Source organism: Lepus europaeus, chromosome 2, assembly GCF_033115175.1.
Source record: "Lepus europaeus isolate LE1 chromosome 2, mLepTim1.pri, whole genome shotgun sequence".
NCBI lineage: Eukaryota > Metazoa > Chordata > Mammalia > Lagomorpha > Leporidae > Lepus > Lepus europaeus.
The window spans coordinates 154,962,866-154,986,838 of record NC_084828.1 but is presented as its reverse complement, the minus strand read 5'-3'; the positions used below and the strand labels follow the sequence as shown (position 1 = coordinate 154,986,838).

At 37.3% G+C, this 23,973-nt stretch overlaps 1 protein-coding gene across 1 annotated transcript in view; it reads right to left on the bottom strand.

The window, feature by feature from the left end:
- The window catches only part of KCNH8 (potassium voltage-gated channel subfamily H member 8), a 445,135-nt gene that overhangs the window by 164,070 nt on the left and 257,092 nt on the right, over positions 1-23,973 (bottom strand). Inside the window, exon 6 of the mRNA XM_062179144.1 lies at positions 4,836-4,993. Within this exon, the coding sequence (XP_062035128.1) occupies positions 4,836-4,993 (158 nt within the window). The remainder of the gene's footprint in view (positions 1-4,835; positions 4,994-23,973) is intronic.

Genomic DNA, 23,973 nt, shown 5'->3' with positions numbered 1-23,973 from the left:
AAGCCTTTTGGGAGTTTGCTTTGTAATTAGTCCAAGTTAGTTGACTTCTGATTCCTTGCTCTGCTAACCATTTTCCCTTAATTCCAAAGGGGGGAGGGGGGACTAAAGTATTGCTTGACACACAGTAAGTGTTCAATTAGCATTTGTTAGATGAGGGAGTGGATAAATTATCAAGGTAAGAAGCATTGCAAACTCAGCCAAAAATAGATACTCCACAACATTGTGCAGCATTTTAATCTTGTGAACTCTTCTGCACAGAAATATATAAAAATAAAAGCTTGAAGGCACTGGTGGGACTTGCCAGCTGTCTGAGTTAGTTTATTATTTATTTTTTATTTTTTTTCATTCTTCTGTATCAGGTTTTACTTTTCTTTTTCTCACAGTCAAGTTCTCATTAACCTTTTCTCAGGCTACTGGTAAGTTGTGTGTTCACACGCCAAGATTTGGCAATCTCTACTGTGTTCTTTAGAGGAATTGCTGGAATAGTGTTTATTCAATAGTCAGATGAATTTGATCTGCAGGTGACAACTGCAGAAGAGAAACGAAACCTGCAACAAAAGTCCCAACTGGAGGAAGACATCTGGATGTACTCACTGAGGTCATCTTCCTGTTTCCTCTGCCCAGAAAGAGGATGTTGTGAGGAGAATGGAACAACCAAAGTCATTCGCAAAGACAAGGGGCATGAATCTGGATGTTCAAGATGAGGCAGTGCTGGGGTTGTTTTGGTCTCAGCTTATTTATTTATTTTTTAAATGATGCTTACTCCCATCACAGCCAACAGCTTACTACCACAAATGGGAATTTGGCCTCTTAAAGAATAGCAGAAAGAGGCATATTTGGTTTAAATAGAAATACACAATCTGAAAAAAGGGAAGAGATTATTTTTACTTTTAGATTGTTGTCCAGAATTTGTCACTGATTAAAATTAAGAGATACTTGTAGAAAGGGGCATTTTCCCCTTTTACCAAGTGGATGTAACCACTTCTGGTGGCCAACAGGATGAGAAGAAGGTGCAGGGAGGGGAGGTGAAGGAAGCAAAGGAGAGAGCAGAGACAGGCACTGAGGTCTTCCTAGGTGTTAGGTTCTTAGCAAAGCATTTTATGTTACCTCCTTAGTTCAGAAAGCCAGGGTAATTTTTACACCCAGTTTTGGCCTGTTTTGATATTAGTTTGATTCAAATGGTGAATGATAACATTGAGATGCATACCCTCATCTCTTTTTACTCAATCATACTTTCTATAACAGAATTCACAATTTCATTTCTTATAGTGTCTTTCACAGTGACAGCCATGAGAGGGTTCAACAAATAAATGTGTTCACTGTGCTTAAAACAATTTCTATGTGCAATTATTAGTAGAGCTAAAGCCAAAACATGCAATGCATACATTTTTGTGGCTATTTTACATTGTTGAATGACATCTATGGATTCCCTAATGGGGCACTCTTTAGATTTGGAAGACAAATACCTTTGATAGCTTATTTATTTGTTTCCCTTCATTTTAATATAACGTAGCTAATAAGTTATTCATAATAACATCCATTCTCCCAGGAAGGAAACATAATACTTTCAATGAGATCTCCTGTTTAAATAGAATGTTTCATCCTGGCCAGTTTTTTAAAGGAAGATAAATTTATGTGCTAATATTTATTTATTTATTTGAAAGGCAGAATAATGGATGAGGGAGGAGAGAGAGAGATCATATGTTTACTAGTTCCTTCTCCAAAAGACCACAAAACTTGGGTTCGGTCAGGATAAAACCAGGAGCCAGGAGCTTGATCAGAGTCTCCTATGTGGATGGCAGGAACCAAAGAATTTGGGCCATCATCTGTTGCCTCCCAGGAACATATTAGCCAGGAGTTAGATTGGAAGCAGAGCAAGGTCTTGAACCCAGATACTCTGTGATGGGATATGAGCAAACCAAGTAGGAGCTGAACCTGCTATACCACATTTCCAACCTCACATGTGTAAATTTTTTGAATGATCATATGTCTAGTCTTTTTTCATTTCCTTCATTTTAAAGATGAATTTAAATTTTTTTGATTAACATGTAATAATTATACATATTCAAGGGATACAGTGTGATATCTCAACACATCTATATAGCGCAGTCTGATCAAATCAGAGTAATTAGCATTCAAGTTTCCTTTTCATTTCTTTATGTTTTGAGACTTCAACATTCTCTCTTCCAGTTCTTTATAAATGTATTATTGTACATTATAGTCATCCCCCTGTGCTGGGGAACATTAGAACTCACTCCTATCCAGCTGTTTTGGTGACCATTTTCCAAATTCCTTCCAACCCTGCCTCACCGTTCCCAGACTCTGATTCACTTCTTAAAGCCTCTACACAAGAGAGAAAGCACGTGGTATCTGTTTTCCTGTTTCTGGCTTATTTCACTTAATACAATGACTGCCAGTTCCTCCCATTTTGCTATAAATGACAAAATGTCCAGTTCCTTGAAAAGCAGAAAAAAAAATCATTGATAAGAGAGATTACTTTTTTCTCTTTTCTTTCTGACCTGGATGTTGATCTATAACTGGCACTCTTTATAAACAATTTAAATGATGAAAAAAGGAGCAGGAGTGCAGTGAAGGTGTACAAGTATTTAAAACATATCAAAGCAAGAGAATTGGACTTTTTGAAAAAGCCTTACGCAGCTTAATTTCAGACAATAAGAGTGTTAATGATATATAATATTCAAAATACTAATGAAAAGGCATATTATAAAACTATGCATATATTATAAAACTATGCATAGACTTCAGGTTTCTCGCACAAAAGTAACTAATCTGGTTTTAAAGATTATTTATTTATTTGAAAAGGAGAGTGACAGAAAGAGAGAGCAGCAGAGAGAGAGAAAATGCACTTCCATCTGCTGGTTCACTCCCTAAACGGCCACAATGGGTCAGGGCTAGTCTAGGAAGAAGCCAGGAGTACAAAGCTCCATGCAGATCTCCTAAGTATGTGGGTGCCAGGGGCCCAAGTACTTGGGCCATCCTCTGCTGCTCTCCCAGGCACATTAGAACAGGTGGGACTCAAACTGGCACTCATATATGGTATCCCAGCATTGCCCACTGCACCACAACACCAACCAAAGAAAGTCCCCTTGTATATTACATGTTTTTATTACACATTTACATTCTAATTATTTGACACATATATTAGTTCAAAATTATCTAATTTGTCAGTACCCAAAGAAAAATGGAATACAAAAATTTTATTAGGATTTAATAGCAAGGTAGCCAATTAATTTAAACAAGAATTCTATCCTCATTTAACAATTTTGCCAGGGGAATTTAGAAAGCTTATTTTAACATTTTGTGAATTATATAGTTTTAGATTTCTTTGTAATCTTAGAAAAGCCATGTTTTAAAGTCATTATACTTTCATTACAGTACACTTATCTAGACAAATTCAATGTTAAAAAGTACTTTGGAAAGCCTAGATAATTATTCACTGTAGCACTGATTGATCTTGTGTACAAGATTTTTCCCCGGGAGCTTTCATCTTAGCTGAGTTATAAATCTCTTAAAGATGTTGACACTCATAATCTCCCAATTTAAAAAAAAAAAAGAACAAGAAAAGAAAAATACCATTATATAGACAATTAACAAATTGTACAAGTCTGTATTAAAGAGTCAGGGTTAATTCTATGTTCATTTTTGAAGTAAAAAATGACTATTTGAACAGTGATCACTTTGAGTAATGTTCAAAACTATACTTTTGAATTCTTAAGAAAGAATATGATTTCTGAGGGCTGCACTATGGTGTAGCTGGTAAAGCTGCCACTTGCAGTGCCTGCATCTCATTTGAATGCCAGTCCTGGCTGCTCCACTTCTATCCAGCTCTCCGCTATGGCCTGGGAATGCAGTAGAAGATGGCCCAAGTCTTTGGGCCCCTGCACCAGCATGGGAGACCCAGAAGAAGCTCCTGATTCCTGGCTTCAGATCAGCACAGCTCTGGCCATTTCAGTCATTTGGAGAGTGAAACAGCAGATAGAAAATCTCTCTGCCTCTGCCTCTCTGCAATTCTGCTGTTCAAATAAATAAATTTTTTTAAAAGAATATGATTTCATACAGGGATTGTCAACTGAATAGAAAACTTGTTAAATGCAAGCTACTGTGTAGTAAATTTTTATGTGCTAATGTTTTCTAGTAGAAAATTGCATTAATGGTTCAATAATGGCCCTCCCTAAAAATCTACATATGGAACACATTATATTTTTAAGAACATCAAGCACTAAACAGTAAAGATAGTTACGATCACAGGTACCCATACTTTCTGCTCTGTGAGGAGACATGAGGACAAGGGGTTACAGTAGGTGCAAACAGCACAAATTCAAAAGAACTCTCAAGTTTTATGTTATTTATTGTGTCCTTTAGGCTTCTGCCTAGACAACATTTTTACAGGGACTTATAAATTGTGGTTTAGTTCCTTTATTTTGATTTTAGCATTGCTTCTTATCTCCACCAGTTTTTGGTTGGTTTTGCCAAATGGACAATTAGATATTTAGAAGTAGGTCATAAAAGGAGAAAAAAGTGTTCAAGCTCCCCATCAAACTCTTGAGGCAAATATATGTCTAGGAAATACAAAGTAATGCTTACATTTCTACAGATATTTTCCTTACCGAAAGATTTATTTGGTCAGTTAGGCTTTTTAGGACAAATTCAGGCTTTTTGTGCATTCTGTTTCTGGCTATTTATATAAATGGAAATGGGAAAGAACACAAAAAAGCCTGGCATCACAAATTGCCATCAACATTTAAAACCTGTAAAAATAAGCACAAGAATAAAACCAAACTTGAAGGTGAGGTGGAAGGGAGCTCTCTACTCACCACTGTGACGTTGAAAGCATATAGGAGATCAAAAGGCAGGGCGGCGATTAAATCGATGATGAACCAAGTTGTGACATAGTGGATGCAAATTGATCTTGCTTCAAAGATCACTTGGCCAGATTTGCTGACGTAAGTTGTTCGGAAATTTAAAATAATATCTGCTTGGGGAAAAAGGATAGAGGAAGAAAAGGAAAAGAAGGAGAAGATAAAGGAAGGAAAGAATAAAACGGGAAGGTGGAAGACAGAAAAGAAGGCAAGGAGGCAAGGAGAAAAGAAAGAAGAAATTGTATAAAATTAAGTAAATGGTAATGTCTGTCTATTTCAGATTGATAATACTGAAGGACCTTTTTTCAGAGATCCAGTTAAACTCCTCAAACAAATATTGAGGAAAAGAGAAGTTACGTTTCTGAGCATTTAGTATGATCCAGACATAATATCATGCTTTACTACCATTTAAATAAATAATCATAGCAATGAAAATAATAGTCATCACTTACTAAATGCTCAGTATGTATCACACATTGTTCCATGAGGTTAGCATAGCTTATCTCACTTAATCCTCACAGTATCTGAGGTAGATAGTACAAAAGTACTTCAAAAAATTCTTTAAAAAATGAAATTAAAGAGTAAGTTTCAGAGTGGGCACTGTGGCACAATGGGTTAAGCCATCACTTGAGATCTGGATTCTAGTTCAAGTTGGTTACTCCTCTTCCTGGCTGGTTTCCTGTTAATGCACTCTAGGAGGCAGCAGATGATAGCTCTGGTGCTCGGGCCCCTGCCACATACATGGGAGACCCAGATGGAATCCCAGGCTCCTGTCTTCCACCTGGCCCAACCCTGGCTGTTGCAGGCATTTAGAGAGGGACCCAGTGCAGGGAAGATTCTCTCTCTCTCATTGCTTTGACATTCAAGTAGATGAAAATAAATAAATAATAGAACATTAAAAAAATTAGTTTATTTTGGTATAAAAATTGAATTTAAAAACATGAATAATTTTTTTTTCATAAAAGGCATTTTTCATGAATCTTTTGAGGACCCAATCACTTGCATGGGATTATCTTGAACATAGATATCATCTGTAGCCTGCATTCATAACTTTATGCAATTCTACTTAATTTTATGTTAAAAAAAAAAGAGTAGCCATATGTGGATATGGAATTGACCCCTGCTATGAAGGTACTCCTGTAACAGGACACCAGGAGTATGTTTTGGATTTCTGTTAAAATTTCCCATTTTATTTTAATGAAAAATGTAGATATTTTCAACTGTGCCCTACATTATTCTTTTATTATATATTTGCTGAGTTGTTTCAATACATGAGATTCTCAGGAGTGCCCATCAAATGACAGCCACAGCTAAATGGGTTGCCTTAAGCTCACTCCCACACTAATGAGTAAACATCTCTGAGTCTCCCATCTTAGCTCCTGTGTTAAATATCATTAAGGCATTTTTCCTTAATTTGTTTCAAGATTGAGTACAACCAGGCCACAGGGAATTTCAGGATTGGTGCACATATGCGACCACATAAGGGTGATAATTTTTGAGCATTTCATGGACTGGTGACTGGTGAGCATTTCACGGACGGGTGACTCCATCAGAAATAGATTTCTCCGTGGAACTTTATTTTGAGGGAATGCCACATTTCAGTTATTTACAGAGCAATATGGAAATAAGTATCTCAGCCAATCAGACAAGGAATTCAAAGTGTTAAATGAAGCCAGGGCTGAGCTCTGAGATGCATAATTATCAGATAAGTGAGAGTCCTCTATAGCACTAAAGTAAAGCACTAAAAATTGTAAACAGTATTGTACGATATTATTTGTTGATATTGTAATAAGGATGGTGATGACAATAAAAATCTTTCATAATAATACTCTCTTCTTATAAATCATTTTTATTTTTCACATCATGTTCACATTTGTGGATGGCATAATTCTAAAATTACACCCAAGGACCTCATATGATCTCTTTTGCGAAGATGGAACGTGTGAACATATTGAGATATTAAACTGTGATCAGATTGCATTACATGGCAAAAAACAGGTCATCTTGGGGGTCCTGATCCAAACAAGCAAGCGCTTTAAAAGTAGAGAGTTTTCTTTGGCTGGTGGCAGGGGGTTGAAAGAAAGCAAATGCCATCTTATGGGCAGAGCCACACGACTGGGAACAGCTAAGGGCAACCTCTGGCTGACATCTCATGAGAAAATGGGGCCAGCGGTCCTACAAACACAAGGAAATTAATTCCTCCAAAAACCATATGGGCTTGGAGAAAGATCTAGAAGTCCAGAGAGCAAGGTGCTTCAGCTGATACCTTGATTTTAGTCTTTCAGTCTCAGAAGAGCCTGGCTAACCGTATCTGGATTTCTGACAGCTAGAAGCTATAAGATAGTAAAGTGTTGTGGTAATTTGATATGCAGTGCTAAAAAATAATATAACATTTATTCTGTTATTTGATTATTATTAGAGCTTTGTGAGGTGAGCTAATGGGAATTATAACAAAAACAAATTTTACTACATTGTGATAGGTAACACATGTGTTCTTTGTATGTAACCCAGGATGATTCTAATTTATAATCATTGTCTTTCTGTTTTCTCACAGCAATGTCAAGAAGTTGGCATTTTTTTTTAATTTATTTGACAGGTAGAGTTATAGACAGTAAGAGAGAGACAGAGAGAAAGGTCTTCCTTCTGTTGGTTCACCCCTCAAATGACCACCACAGCCAGAGCTGCACCGATCCGAAGCCAGGAGCCAGGTGCTTCCTCATGGTCTCCCACGTGGTTGCTGGGCCCAAGCACTTGGGCCATTCTCCACTGCCTTCCTGGGCCACAGCAGGAGCTGAACTGGAAGAGGAGCAGCCAGGACTACAACCGGCACCCATATGGGATGCCGGCTCCGCAGGTGGAGGATTAGCCAAGTGAGCCAGGGCGCCTACCCCAAGAAGTTGGCACTTTTATCATCTCCTTTTACAGATGGTGAAGTTGAGGTTTAAGAGAGGTCAATGTCACAGAGAAGGTGAAACTATTGCACAGGATTCAAACCCTCAGTCAGTTATTGGAAAAGCAATATCCAAACCTAACTCTCCTGAGATGCATTTCAGTGCTGGGGGTTTGGTCTCCTCAAAGAGAGAGAGAGACCAGTCACCTCACAGGTCTTAAAGCAGATCCTGGGTGGTCCCAAAAGAAAATTGTTCCAGTCTACTGAAACGAAAGTAATTGTTCTAGTCTACTGAGAATGTTCTAACTTGAGCCAAGTCCTTATGTCAGTTATAACATTGGAGAGAGACAAGTTCCTTGCATATTTACTAACATCACCGGGCCTACCACAAACTTCACAGAAAACTCACTGCTGCCATTCACATAGATACCTGAGGCACTTCCAGGCATGGAAGAAGGAATTAATGGCCTTTGCACCTGATTGATAAAGCAAACATAAAGCTTTGTGGTGAATTATGTGACCGACTGAAGAACAAAATAGAAGTTCAGACTTCTGAATAGAATAAGTATTTTCTTGGATAAATCACTACAGAATATTAGTTTAGACAGCCTTTTAAAAAACCAATTTGTTATTCAATTGAGTAAATTGAATGAAAAGAGATATACTAATTTTAGGCGTTAAGTGATGTAATATAATAATTTTACATACAAACAGCAAAATTTATATATACAAATATATTTTTAAAATACTTGAATATTTTAAAAATTGTATTAGTATAACATTCTTAACCATTGGTTAGACAAAGGTATAAAATAATTTTTTTAAAAACTGTATTCACAGTAAAACTAGTGCACAGACATTTCTTTCTTTTTTCTTTTGTTTTCTTTATTGTTGTTAAATTGTAACTCCCACATACAAGGAAGAACATGTGGTATTTATCTTTCTGAATCCACATTATTTCATTCAACATGATGTCCCCCAGTTGCATTCATTTTGCTGTAGATGATAGAATTTCATTTTTTATAGCTGAGTAATATTCCATTGTGTATATATACTACATTTTCTTTATCCATTCATTTGAATGTTATACTACTATAGTTTTAATGTTCTAAAATAACTTTAAAATTTATTATGTATGAATGAAATTGTCATTTTCCTTTCAATTATTGTTTATAGTTGTCTGTATTCCCATTATACTGGGTCTTTTTGCTTTTTGCTTGTTAAACTTCTTATATGGTTAAGAAAAGATATCAATTGCACTCATATAGATCACATTTTTTGTTCTGTATATGACAGCTGTAAATCAAAGAAAACATATAACATCTATCTTTAAAAGCAAGTCTCAGTGCTATGGCAGAGCTTTAGCCATCAATATAATAGTGATAAAACAAAGACTATATGAAGAGTCATATGCTTCTGTAATTAAAAGATTGTAATTTGATGCAGTTGAGATTATGTATGCCTAAGGGATTCCTCACCAGTGTCATGTACATCTAGGTCAGTAGCAAATATTCAATAGGGATTTTTTACACTCAAAAAGTAAAATAAAATACTTGTATAGTTTTAGATTTATTTTTAGGGGAAATACACAAACATATGCAAACATACTGATATATATATTTATCTAAGTATAAATATATATCTCTATATTTGATATTATATATCATATATATCTATATAGATATAGATATATTAATATTTATATAAATATCTATATATATAATTTCAAAATTTCCAGCACTGTGATATAATTATTGTACAACACAATAAATTTGAGGCTGGTGCTGTGGCGTAGTAGGCTAAGCCTCCATCTGTTACGCTGGCATCCCATTTGGGCACAAATTCTTGTTGTCCCAGTTGCTCCTCTTCCAGTCTAACTGTGGAAAGACAGTGGAAGATGGCCCAAGTGCTTGGGCCCTGCACTCAACATGTGAGACCTGAAAAGAAGCTCCAGCGCTGGCTGTTGCAGCCATTTGGGGAGAGAATCAGCAGATGGATGATCTCTCTCTCTCTCTGTCTCTCCCTCTCACTCTCTGAAACTCTGTTTCCCAGCTGCTCCTCTTCTAATCCAGCTCTCTGCTTATGGCCTGGGAAAGTAGTGGAAGGTGGCTCAAGTGCTTGGGGCCCTGCACCCATGTGGGAGACCTGGAAGAAGCTGCTGGCTCCTGGCTTTGTATCAGTCCAGCTCCTGCCATTGCAGCCATTTGGGGAGTGAACCAGCAGATGGAAGACCTTTCTGTCTCTCCCTCTCTCTGTCTATATCTCTTTCTCTCAAATAAATAAATAAAATATTTTTTAAAAAGAAAATTAAACCAGAGTCACAGAATTAAATGTAGGAAAATGAACTTTCTGGGGTCTATACTTTTGTTCAGAGACAGCTGGGAAATCACTCTGTTAAAACACCTGTCTACTGAAAAGGATGTGGTGATGTTGCTTGTAAATATTCCCTTAAACAGAAGGGACGAGATGGTTAGGTCATGTTATTCTGCAAGAGTGAGGGAACCACAGGATAAAATAAGATGGTGATGAAGAAGAAAAGAACTTTCTAGATCTGGTGGCCATGGTGAAAGAATCACAGGAGTGAAGTGCGGCTGCCCAAGCAGTGGACTCTGCCACTCTTCCCCCCATGGAAGTCTCTTCTTGTAAGATTTTTGTGTTTGACTAATGAGATCAGTGACTCCGTCAAACCTTGTAGCATGAATGTGGTCTTCTCCAGACATCCATAACCCACCTGAAGGGCAGCAGTTACGCTTTCACTCTGAGACATGAAGAAATCATCGGTCAACCTCATCTTGAAAACCTCATGGAAGCAAATTCAGTAATACCCAGATTTTATATGTAAAGTGTCTTGATTCCATTGATTATTAATGTTCATAAGCATAAACCACACACACACAGCTTTAATCAAGAACAATATTCCAAAATTCATAGTAAATTAATTCAAAAGGGTTCATCACCTAGAAATCTTAATGCATCTTTATACTTGTGTGTGCTGAAACCATCCATTGAGACACATAGTATTGGTATCGTGTGTAATGAGTAATTGAGGGCAATAGAGAATTACCATACACACTCTATATGGTTTCTCAAATCTGCAGAAAACTGATCATAATGTACTCCACCAAAATGAAGTAGAATGTAATTGAATTCTGATTTTTCTAATTACTTTGGAGGATCATCAATTTGCCTCATTGTATTTCAGTTTTACACAGCGTGATTCAAAATAAGACAAATAATAGGAAGATAACTGTGTACTTATTCTGTTTTCATATTGTTAAGACTTCTAAAAAATGAATGTTTCATTTCTCATCCACACTAAAAAGCAATGAGACTAACTGCATTTTTTTCTGCTACGATTTCCTCAAGAACTGTGTAATTAGAAGTACCCAAAAAAAAGAACCCACAAGTTAAATTCGATATGGCATAAATTAGACTTCTTTTCTTTATTAGCATGCATACCAGATGGGAAAAAATTTAAAATCATATTGCCTTATTTGCTAAAAAGCAAATTAAGCTATAATGATGTGCACAAGAGCATATGTACCACTACAAATAATTAATATCTCAATTTAGCCTTTTCTTTAAAAATTAATTAATGTATTATAGCGTGGGTGGAGAGAGATTTAACTAAACCAGTTGCCAACGAATATTCTAAAGAAATTCTCTTTTCATTACTTGTGAGACGCTGCTTTGAACACAGTATGCAGTCACAGCAAATTTGAGCTAGAAGGTGCAGGCCAAATGAATAGAGAGGTGATGAATAAAGAGGCCTGAAAAATAATAATCCTAAGAATGATTGCTAGTGATTGCCAGTATTAGTGAATCTAGATTTTCTAATCACTCAGTCCTTGCTCATCTTGTCATCATTTGCCCTTTTTGCTTACCTTAAGTGAAAGACATGGAAGAGAAGGAGGGTGGACCCAGTGACAGAATGAAAGAACAACTTCATTTGGAAGAGAAGGTGAGGCTGAAGGGGGGCAACAAAGCAGGTTGAGGCATGGTTGATGGTTGGATTGGCTTCGGTTTTACATCGGTGGGGCAATGGCATTGCAGTGGACTCATAGTCAACCAGATTAACTTCACATAGACCCGTATCTAAGTGAAGTGACTTAGAAGTCCTCCAGCCTCTTGTCTATACTAAGGGAGGAATCCCATCATTTCAACTTTGTTAAGAATATGGTCAGCCGCCGGCGCCGTGGCTTAACAGGCTAATCCTCTGCCTTGTGGCGCCGGCACACCGGGTTCTAGTCCCGGTCGGGGCACCGATCCTGTCCTGGTTGCCCCTCTTCCAGGCCAGCTCTCTGCTGTGGCCAGGGAGTGCAGTGGAGGATGGCCCAAATCCTTGGGCCCTGCACCCCATGGGAGACCAGGAGAAGCACCTGGCTCCTGCCATTGGAACAGTGCGGTGCGCCGGCTGCAGCGCGCCTACCACGGCGGCCATTGGAGGGTGAACCAACGGCAAAAAGGAAGACCTTTCTCTCTGTCTCCCTCTACTGTCCACTCTGCCTGTCAAAAAATAAAAAAATTAAAAAAAAAAAAAAAAAAAAAGAATATGGTCAGCCAGCCAGTGAGTGCTTCCAGTAACACTGAGCCCTCCCTCTCTGTGAATGGCATATTAATTGGACATGTTCATTTTTAAGTAGTTCTTTCTTTCTTCCAATAGTTGCATTCCTCTTTGTAACTCCCTCCTTTTGGTTAGTTTTGTTCTTGGCAACAAATGGAATATACTGCCTTTTCCCACCCCAAATCCTTTTCCATAAATATTCAAGATTAGTCAACAAATTTCACAAATTGGCACATCTTCATTGCTTTTGACTGTCTCTTACTAGTATGTTTTTTTCCTGATTGCCCTGATGATATTCTCTAGTTTGTTGGTTTTCAAAACAAAATCTCATAGGAGAAACGGTTTAGGTGTTAGCAGTCTTCTTCTCCTCTACTCACCGTTTCCTCTTCCCAAGTTGGACTTTTATTCATTTTACACCTGAGCTTTCTCATCGATCTTTATTTTGAAAAGGGATTTTCAAATTTTAATGTAATAAATAAAAGGGAAAGAAAGCCACTGTTGTAGTTGATTACTGTCCTTTTACATGTAAAATTCTTAGAATTAAATTTACTGTCCCAGACACACCTTTCAATCTGGGAGATATTAGCGAACATGCACACTACCATGTAACAATGTTTTCAGAATTCCTGCTACTCCACATTTGATGATACCAGGCTTTAAATGTTTTGTCAGCTTGTTGGGAGTATAATTCTAGTAATGCATTGTGAACTGCCTGTTTCTAGTAATTCAGCCGTAGTAAGTTAGATTCTTTTAAAATGCAGTTACTAATTACTGAAATGAATTTCTACTAACTTGAATTACAAAATGTTATTGTTTTAAATATATATTTACTCCTAGTCAACTGAATCTATTCTAATTAGAAGAGCCAAGTATAGCTATATCCTCCACATTTTCAGTTTACTTAACCACTGTAAAAGAACTGCAGCTGCATCCACACTCTTTGTTCTTTTCAGAGCCTTTGACCTTCAATGGTAGAAAAGGTATCCAAACGAAGCACTTCTTTCCCTAATAATTATGGGCTTTCAGGTTTTTATTTCCAGAGATCATTCCACCTTTAGATACATAGTTTTAGCAGCATCTTGTATATGTGCTGATGGGTCAAAAGGCACGGTAGACACTCCCAGTAGATCTCTATCAAAATTTTCCACTTGGCTATATTATTAATTCTTCTCATTACGTTGACATCATATATGTTTACCATATCAAAGATTTCCATGTAAGGTGAACACTGGCATGCATTAAGACTACCTATTTTGGTTCTCCATAAGTTATTCACTTTTTGCTGATGTATTAAAAGCAAGTTCCAAACTGGAACTTGAACTTTGGAATTGTGGGGACATTTTTAACACAAATAATGATTAAATCTAAACTTACTGAAAGCCTGGATATAAGCACATTTTTACTTGATTACAGAGTTTTGACAAATTTAATCTGTCTATTGATTGACATGAAACCAATTACTGAGTCATCAAGTCTATTTATATTTCACTTTAATAGAGATTGGCAAAAAGATGGTACTGTTTCACATTCTTATATACACAGGATGAAATTTCAAGACTGTTCCATATCTTTCACAATCCTTGGTAATTTCTAAGTTTTTCCTATTTTTAAAATTTATCTATTGTTAGTTATGAAATTATTCTCATTTTCCTAATGTTTAATGACATTAAACACAAATTAATTGACTGCACATTTATTTATATATCTTCTTCATGAAATTCTGATTCATGACGTTTGTCTATGAAAATCTCTAATATCATTAAAATATTCCACTTTGAAGTCTTCTAAGAGTTGGATTATGTAACTATCCCATTTTGTCTATAAATTACCTGCAATTGATTTTGTACATGGTGTGGAGCAACAGTCAAAATTTATGTTTTCCAGATGGATATCAAATTGATGCAACACCATTTGTGAAAATATCATTTCCCTAAAGCATTGCAGTTGCATTTTAGTCATAAATCAGGTGATTATGTATGTGTATGTGTTTATGATCTGTTTATGGTCTCTGTAATGTGTTGCAATTGCTTATTTGTCAGATACCAGTTTTTCCACTTCCCCAGCACAGTCAGCAACAGATATGTCCAAGCTATTTCCAAGGATGCTGAAGATCATTTAAATTATGATTAATATGGTTGACTTTTGAGGCCAAATTTAAATATATTTTCACAAATAGGAAGCATTCTATTAAAAATGAAACAGAAGAAAACTGATTATTTGAAATTAAAGAACCATACTCAACTAAGAGAAACATAGTTTTTCACATATTTCATAGTTTTTTTATGAATGTGGTCAGTAGAAAATGCTCACATTTTTGTGTTATGACTGGAAGTGCACTTATACTTGTAGGTTCAATAATTCAATCTATTTTTAGTTATTGTATACAATGAGATAAAAAATTCAATTATGTTAAATCACACCTGTCTGATTTCAGTAATGTATTAGTAGGATCCAGCAACAAAGCCAGAGTTAGGGCACAAGGTGTTTCTTTGTTCTAGTTGTGCTATCATCCAGGTCACTGAAACCAGAAAGCAAGTTGAAAAGCAAACTAGTGTCCATGTTTTATTAATTCTCCTTCAGAGTTGTTTGAGTAGAGAGTATCCTGATAACATATGGTGTGATCATCTATCTCACTATTTTCTTTGAGTTGAATGATGGGAAAATTATCTTTAATATTTAAAATTTTCTCTTGCTTTTCTTTTCCATCCTTCCTTTAATCTAAAAATGCTATAGGGCAACATTAGTATATAATGTGAGAAACAGTGGCAAAAAATAGCTGTCCACCAAAGTCACACTCTTCCCTTTCCAGAATAAACAGATTGTAGCAGGAATGATAATCCCCAGCCCCCTTAAAGCCATGACGGTCACAGGAATAGGCCCTTGCAATGAAAGTAATGTGTGCAAATTTTGTGATCTGCTCATAAAATTGTGCACAGTTGCTTTTCCTTTTGTTTCTGTTGGTTTAAATACAAATGGTTGAAGTAACCATAGAAGTCACTGCATAAAAAATGTATATCAATTAGCAGTCCCCAAATGATTGCCCAAGAGAACCCCCCTACACACACAGACACACACACACAAAACCTTCTCCGTATCAGCCTTCAATACACTCTGCAGAACAGCAGAATATGAAATGAAATATAAATAAATTTCTGTATCTCATAAACCATTGAATTATGGTTATAACTCTTATTAAAATGTCTTACTGACATTAATACACAAAGTAAAATCCACTGCCTTCTTTCTTCCATGTGGATTTTAACAATTCCTAGCCCTGTGAGATTAATATTTTGGTGATTGGTTTCAACAGACCATTCAAAACATGTCCTTTCATCATTATGGACAAGGGAGTCACCTAATTCTCCAGCTTTTCCAAAGATGGCAGCCTTCCTAGTAGTGTTCCCTTTGCAATATCTAGAGAAATACTGATCAGTATCAACTCAGCAAACATCATTCCTAAAGCCATTCCTGTGTGTTGAAACTCCTGATGTTGCTTGTAAAAGCCAGGGTATTAACAGGATCACTTAGTGAACCCCTATATATGATACACACACACACACAGTGAGAGAGAGAGGAAGAGAGAGAGAGAAAGAAAAAAGAGAGAGGGACATCTTTGAATTTCGGATAAAGAAGGTATGATAATTCAGGATAGGCATAAACCTTTTATTGTCTAGCCATCCTTGGACTTTTAAGTCTCTCAGAACACATCCAGATTACTTGAAGGTGGTCATCTATCTTCACCTCCCCAATAAATGTGCACAAATCCAACCAATGGTCTGATCAGGAACTGAAAACATGTGGGTGCAGGTATGTGTGTATGTTTGTATGAATCCTGATGTGGTTGTGCACTATATAGAGGAGACATGTTTCAGCAACACAAACATGAAATACTATATCCTCATCTGCCTCCTTACCACTGATATCTTTTGTTTTCACTATTTTTTAAAGGTTTATTTATTTATTTAAAAGTCAGAGTTAGTATTGTAGGCATGGAAAGCCAAGACACCATGAAAAAGAAAAAAAAGAAGAAGACCTAAATGAAAGATCTCTGTGAGTGAGATCCCAGTGGAAAGAACGGGGCCATCAAAGAAGGAGGTACCTTTCTCTGAAGGGAGGAGAGAACTTCCACTTTGACTATGACCCTATCGGAATAAGATCAAAGTCATCGAACTCTAAAGGCTTCCATAGCCTTGGCAACTCATGTCTAGAGCCTAGGGAGATTACTGACACCATAAACAAGAGTGTCAAATTGTTAAGTCAGCAACAGGAGTCACTGTGTACTTACATCCCATGTGGGATCTGTCCTTAATGTGTTGTCTAATGTGCAGTGATGCTATAACTAGTACTGAAACAGTATTTTTACACTTTGTGTTTCTGTGTGGGTACAAACTGATGAAATCTTTACTAATTATATACTGAATTGATCTTCTGTATATAAAGATAATTGGAAATGAAAAAAAAAACTGGTGTTAAATTGGAAATGGCATAGAAAATTAATTAATTTTTAAAAAAATATTATGTAGGATCTCTGTCTTTAATGCGCAGTACACTGTTATTCAATGCTATAACTAGTACTCCAACAGTATTTTTTCCACTTTGTGTTGCTATATGGGGGCAAACTGTTGAAATCTTTACCTAATATATACTAAACTGATCTTCTGTATATAAAGAGAATTGAAAATGAATCTTGATGTGAATGGAAGGGGAGAGGGAGTGGGAAAGGGGAGGGTTGCAGGTGGGAGGGAAGTTATGGGAGGGGGGAAGCCATTGTAACCCATAAGCTGTACTTTGGAAATTTATATTCATTAAATAAAAGTTTAATAAATGAAAAAAAAGTCAGAGTTAGAAACATGGAGATATTGTACATCCACTGATGCACTCCCCAGATGGCTGAAACAGCCAGGGCTGGGCCAGACAAAATTCAGGAGCCAGGGGTTTCCTCTAGGTCTCCTAGATAGGTGGTAAGGTCCCAAACACTTGGGCCATCTTCTGCTGCTTGTTGTAGGCCATTATCTGGGAGCTGTGTTGGAAGTGGAACAGCCAGGACATGAGGAGGCTTCTATGTCAGATGCCAGCATTGCATGCTACAACTTTACCTGCTACAATACAATTTACAAAAAAACAAAACAAAACAAAACAAAAAAACAAAACCTGCTAGCTGCTACAGCTGTTAACCTCCCCATAGTTTCTCCTTGGAAGGGGGAAGAGCAAATGAGGGGGAGGGGAAGGGAGAGTGAGAACATGTGATTTAGTGGGGGAGGTAATGAGTTTCCCACCTGTGATATTTGAAGTAGCTGCATTTCATTGGAATGATGTCCTATAGGTTGTTGAATTCACACATGTGAATTTAGGAAAGCAATCAGGCTCAGGGTATAGTTTTGGGAACCCCTAACGTTACATCAAATGGATATAATATATTCTAGACTTTCATTACACTCTAGACTTTTAAAAAATTTTATTTACAGTGACAGAGAGAGGGACAGAAAGAAAGAGAAAGAGAGAGATATTCCATCTAATGGATCCCTCCCAAAATGGCCACAATGGCTGGGGCTGATGATGCCAGGAGCCTGGAACTCCACCTGAGTCTCCCACATGGGTGGCAGGGGCCCAACTACTTGCATCATCATCTACTGACTTCCCAGGTGCATTAGCAGGGCATTGAGTCAGAAGTGGAGCATCTGGGACTGAAATATGCACTTCAGAATGGGAGGCTGGCATTGCAGACAGTGGCTGAACCAGCTGTGCTACAGCGTCAGCCCCCACACCCTAGACGTTAATATCTGTTAATTCTTACATAGCAAAGAACATTCTATCTGCCTCCATGCACCTACTCTATGGTTATCAATCTAATTTCATGCCTTGAGCGTGTATCCATAGAGTAAATTTTTATATTGTTAAATGAAAGAATCAGTGATTTTCTTCATTATTTGTGTCACAACAAAGTGAATGAGAACTACTTCTTGCTTGGTTTTCTAGTTGTTTGTTTCACTCCAGTGCACTTTGAGTGTTACCACCTGTCTCACTGTACTTTTTAGGTTATCCAGTGGAAATTAAAAAGCTTGAGGTTTCCCCAGAGGAATACCACAAAAGTTATTGATTTCTATGGAAACCACACTACTACTCATGCTGTGGACACAAAATTAGAACTTTTAAAATATTTATACATCCTTTGTATTTTATTCCTTAAAATGATAATTTTAGTTCAACTAAATGTGGGAATAAGGTAAAATGTCATAATCCACTGGGGTAATCACTGGCTTTAAAATAAAATATAACTGGGTCCTAATTCTAACTCTCCCACTAAGTTGCAGTGCTTCCGTTGGGAAATTTATTACCTTTCCTAGAGTTCAATCTCTACTTCAGTAAAATTAAACTGCTGCTGATTTCTCTTCTTATATCTACTCAACTAGCAATTATTGAGCATGTCAATGTACATGTATTGGTTAGATTCTGAGAGTACAAAGATGGATAATGCTCTGTTCATACATTAAAAGACAGGGTTAGTAGGGAATATGGGTGATTTTAATAGGACCTTATAAACTCATGTGATGAGTGCTCTCAGAACACCAAGAATGAATAGGTGACACAGCTATAGCAGGTGAGGCTTGAAACAGACAGGTAGAAGATAACAGTGAACTGTGTCCTAATGAGTGGATAAGAGTTAGCAAGGTAAAAGAGGAAGAGGGTAGAGACACACATGCATTTATTTAAAGCTCAAGAATAGGAAATGACTGAGAGTTTTTCAGAACAGATGTAACATGCTCAGATGTCACTTTATTTTTATTTTTATTTTTGACAGGCAGAGTTAGAGAGAGAGAGAGAGACAGAGAGAAAGGTCTTCCTTATATTGGTTCACCCCCCAAATGGTCACTTCGGCCAGTGCCGATCTGAAGCCAGGAGCCAGGTGCTTCCTCCTGGTCTCCCATGTGGCTGCAGGGCCCAAGGACTTGGGCCATCCTCCACCGCACTCCTGGGCCACAGCAGAGAGCTGGACTGGAAGAGGAGCAACCGGGACAGAATCCAGTGCCCCAACTGGGACTAGAACCCGGGGTGCCAGTGCCGTAGGTGGAGGATTAGCCAAGTGAGCCACGGCACCAACCCCAGATGTCACTTTTTTAAAACAACAATAATAATGTAAACAACAAAAATCAGAATACAGCACAGTAAATGGACCCCAAGAATGTAGGCAGAGAAGTCTGGGCTTGTGGTAAGTAGCCAGAGCTGATGGTGACCAGAACTAAAGCTGTAGCAGCAGGAATGAGAAGGGAGACTAGGAGGAGGACCTTAGAGGAATGTGAGTTTGATTTAACCCACAGATGAGAGAGTGTTGAAAGTGAGAGGAAGGGAGGAGAGAGGTGGGGGGGGGGGTGGAAGGAGAGAGAGAACATGAGAACATGTGATTTAGTGTGGGAGGTAATGAGTTTCCCACCTGTGATATTTGAAGTAGCTGCATTTCATTGGAATGATGTCCTATAGGTTGTTGAATTCACACATGTGAATTTAGGGAAGTAATCAGGCTGAGGCTATAGTTTTGGGAACCTCTAACGTTAAGACAACAGGTGGTGATACAATCACACTCGTGGTGAATGTGTGATACAGCAGAGAAAGGGGAGAGACCCAAGGTTAGGACCCAGCATGAGGAGTTGACTGAAGGTACAGGGAAAGGGAGAAGAGTTCATGAAAGAGATTGAATAGAATCCTGGCAGGAGAAAGTAAGAACACAGCAGACACTAGAAATCCAGGAAGACAATGGAATCACTACCATTAATGTGGAAAGGAAACTAGTTGGACAAAGACTAGCAAGCACCATTTGACAAAGAAGAGGTTTTGATTGAAAAACTCTTCCATAGCCCTTTTTACAATCACTAAGTAAAATAATAAATATAAAACTATTAATATTAGATGTACTCTTCAAAGTTGTCGGCTTGCATTTCATTTTCCTTATGTCATTTCTCTAAAGAGTGATTTAAACTCTGGGCTTTAGTTTCTTCGTACACAAACTGGGATACATATTGTCGTGCAATTTAGCTTTTTAATTATGCTCTAATATATAAGGTCCTCCTTAAAATTTTTGAGAGGGGAAGAGGGCATTTAGTCTAGAAATTAAGATGCCCACATCCTACATGAGAGTGCCTAAGTTTTATTCCAAGCTCCACTCTTGACTCCAGCTTCCTGCCAACGCAGACTCTGGGAGGCAGTGGTGATGACTCAATAAATGAGCACTTGCCACCCATATGGGAGACCTGGATTGTGTTCCAGGCTCCTGGTTTCAGCCCAGTCAAGGGCTTACTGCAGTCTTTTGGGTAGTGAAGTAACTTAAAGGAACTCTCTCTGTCTCTTGCTGTATGTCTTTCTGCTCTTCATGTAAATAAAGTTTTAAAAACATTTTGAGATAGGCAAACAAGAATGTAATTGGTCAGTGATAATTTAAGTAAATATACTTTAAATATTTAATATTTTGTAGCTATATAATACTACTTGTTCTTAAAATTAGTCTTTATGTCTTAGATTTTTCTTGGTAAGCCCATCAGTTTTACCTAGGCTAATGTTTAATTTAGCCCAAAATGAGTAACAATTTTATTTATTCTTGCAATTGATTCCCAGACATACTCACTTTCAAACTTTAAACACAAATTTATGGAACAGCTACTATGCACCAAGCACCAGGACTCCAATGCGTTCCGGCTCAATCTTTCTTCTAAGAATAAAATATTTATCCAAAGACCCTGTTTGTGGAAGGTCTCTGGAAGTAGCAGGCTCCAGCAATGAAGTCCTTCTGCTGGTATGGCTATGATTAGATAGGATTATCAATGAGTGGGTAACCACAAGCTCAGCTTCTTTCTTGTTGGCCCATAGCTAAGCTTATCCTCATTGTGAGTGCTCAGGGTCAGGGGCTCTCACCCCACTTTCCTATCCACCTTCATTTTCCACTCAAACCTACATTCTGTGGTTAATATAAACCAGCTACACACCTATTTCAAAATACACAACCTATATCATCCTTGTAGTCATGGAGTCTTAGCTGCTAAGGACAAGGTTGACACCACTATTCTACTCTCTGACAAGAGGTTTCTACGCTTATGCAAATCTCCTATCATTGTATAAGTTACTTTGTTTAACCGTTGTATAAGTTTTTGAACACGGAGAGAAATCTTCAGTTTCTTTAGGACTCTTTTCATCACTCAAAGTGTTGTGTCCTATCAGACCTTATGATTTCATTATGTAATAAAGTGATGATGATTAGATAATTGATAAGAAGATGCTTTCCTAAATAAAAATTTTCTTAAATTTCTAATTTTTGGTTGCCTAGTGGCTAGAGTGTCCATCTGAGCTAAGGCTATAGCACATCCTTGCTTTTGTGTGTCTCCCTAGGTCTGCTTCTATGTTGGGCATTCAGAGACACTGGCACCCAGCATGTAAAGATGTTGGGCTCATTCCACGTTTACCCTACAAGCTCTTAGGGTTTTTGCAAGGTTCTGGGTAGGGTGCTAAAAGCTGCAGGATTTTCTAAGATACCTGCCATTTACTTAATCATGCTAAGCATTAGGAACTCTAAAGAGGGCTACACTATTTAAAAATAGTTGATTGTTCTGGGGCCGGCACAGTGGCGCAGCAGGTTATAGCCCTGGCCTGAAACTCTGGCATCCCATTTGGGCTCCAGTTTAAGTCCTGGCTGCTCCTCTTCTGATCCAGCTCTCTGCTATGGCCTGGGAAAGCAGTAGAAGATGGCCCAAGTGCTTGGGCCCCTGCACCACCCATGTGGGAGACGTGGAAGAAGCTCCTGGCTCCTGGTTTTGGATCAGCGCAGTTCTGGCCGTTGTGGCCATCTGGGGAGTGAACCAGGAGATAGAAGACCTTTCTCTCTCCCTCTCACTGTTTGTATCTCTACCTCTCAAATAAATAAATAAATATTAAAAAAATAGTTGATTGTGGGGCCACCTGAAGAAAACACATAGGCCTGTGTTTGGAAATGAGGCTGTTGTTCACCTTAATACTTTTTCTATTTTATCTGAATTATGCTAGTCAGCAAACATTAATTTAGTTTCTACCATGGGTCAGATACTGTGCATTAGTGGTGCAACTACAGAAATAAATGCATTGTCTGGTCCATATCCTATGGAAACTTATAGTTTACAGTGTATGTGTGCAGAGGCCAATAGATACTTGTGATATGAGGTTGCAAAGTGGAGAAGGAAAACCTTTGCAACAGTGCATAATGGAACTTTTAAGCCCAACCTGTGATAACACAGGTAGAAACATTGAAGATTTTCTAAAAGAGTTCACAGATGATACTTCAAGAATAAGAAGAATTTGGGTAAAGAGGAACTAAGGGATTGTCTTGCTAATTTTTATTTCTGGGAGCAGAAATAAAGCATATGCAAGGACGAAGGACGTCAAAGGAATGGCACAGCTGAAGAACAGCACGTGCTCCAAGTCTTCTTAGGAAGAAGCTACAGATGGTGATAGGTGAAAGAATGCAGAAAGTGTGTCCAGACCATGAAGGATCTTCCGTGCTATGTTAAGGATTGCCATGTCCAGTCACGTGGGTGATCTCATGCAAGATGTTAATAAGTATTTAAAGAATTGAATGACAATCATGAATTACACTTATGCTCAAATGATCATAATGTGTCTGTCATTTAAATATATTTAAACAACTACTCAACATATTTAACATGTATTTGCTTCTAGTTCTTTATTATTTGTGTATTTATTTATCTTAAAACTCTCGGATGATGGAGAGAAGTTGTTAATGCCACAGCAAGTGCAAACTCCATAGATGACAATGGAAAATATGTGAATGGAAACACATGAATTACGCCATTTCTACAAAAGGAGCAGGAACGTTGTTTATACTTTAAGAAAGTATTTTGGGAAAAGTTGGAAGAGCAATGAATGATTTAGTCGAGTTCATATTTGGAAAGGGAAGTAGAAAAAAATTCCTCACAATTGCAGCAAATCTCTAAATCAAGAATTCACATTTTTAGTGTTTCTAAATTCAGTAACATTACATTCTTCATGTTTCTGCTCTGTCTCAAACAAGCACCATATTTTATGAACACATGCTCCCTCTATCCTACTCCATTTATGGTAATAGGTAAGTCACAGGGCATTATCATTCTTGTATATATGGTGAGACAGTTTCCTTCCATATTTGTCATTTCTTTAATGTTCAGATTAAGACATTCAGGTGGAAAGATACTTAAAAAATTTCATGAAAATTTATATTATTAAAAACTTATGTATGGACTTCAAAGTTTTTTTTAAAAAAGACTTAAAGAAAATAATTTTTAATTCCATGTTTCCCATGAACTCTGAAATACCTGCATGTATTGGGAAATGAAATTTGTATTTGTCTTTTACTTAGGGCATTGGACTAGATGGATAAAACAGAAATAAATAACAATAATACATTATTGATGGCATTATTCTCCATGAATTATTCCATTACATAAAGTATCTAATTTAGAGTATTATAAAAAAATCAGAAAGGAACATGGAACCTAGAGTTCTCACAAAATATGTTAGCATGGATAAATTGCATTTCAACAAGAGCTATATTAATCAAGTAAATGTTCAAAGTTTATGCAATTTAAAGAAACACTTTCAGTTGTATGTGTTAATATTCTTGCTTTACC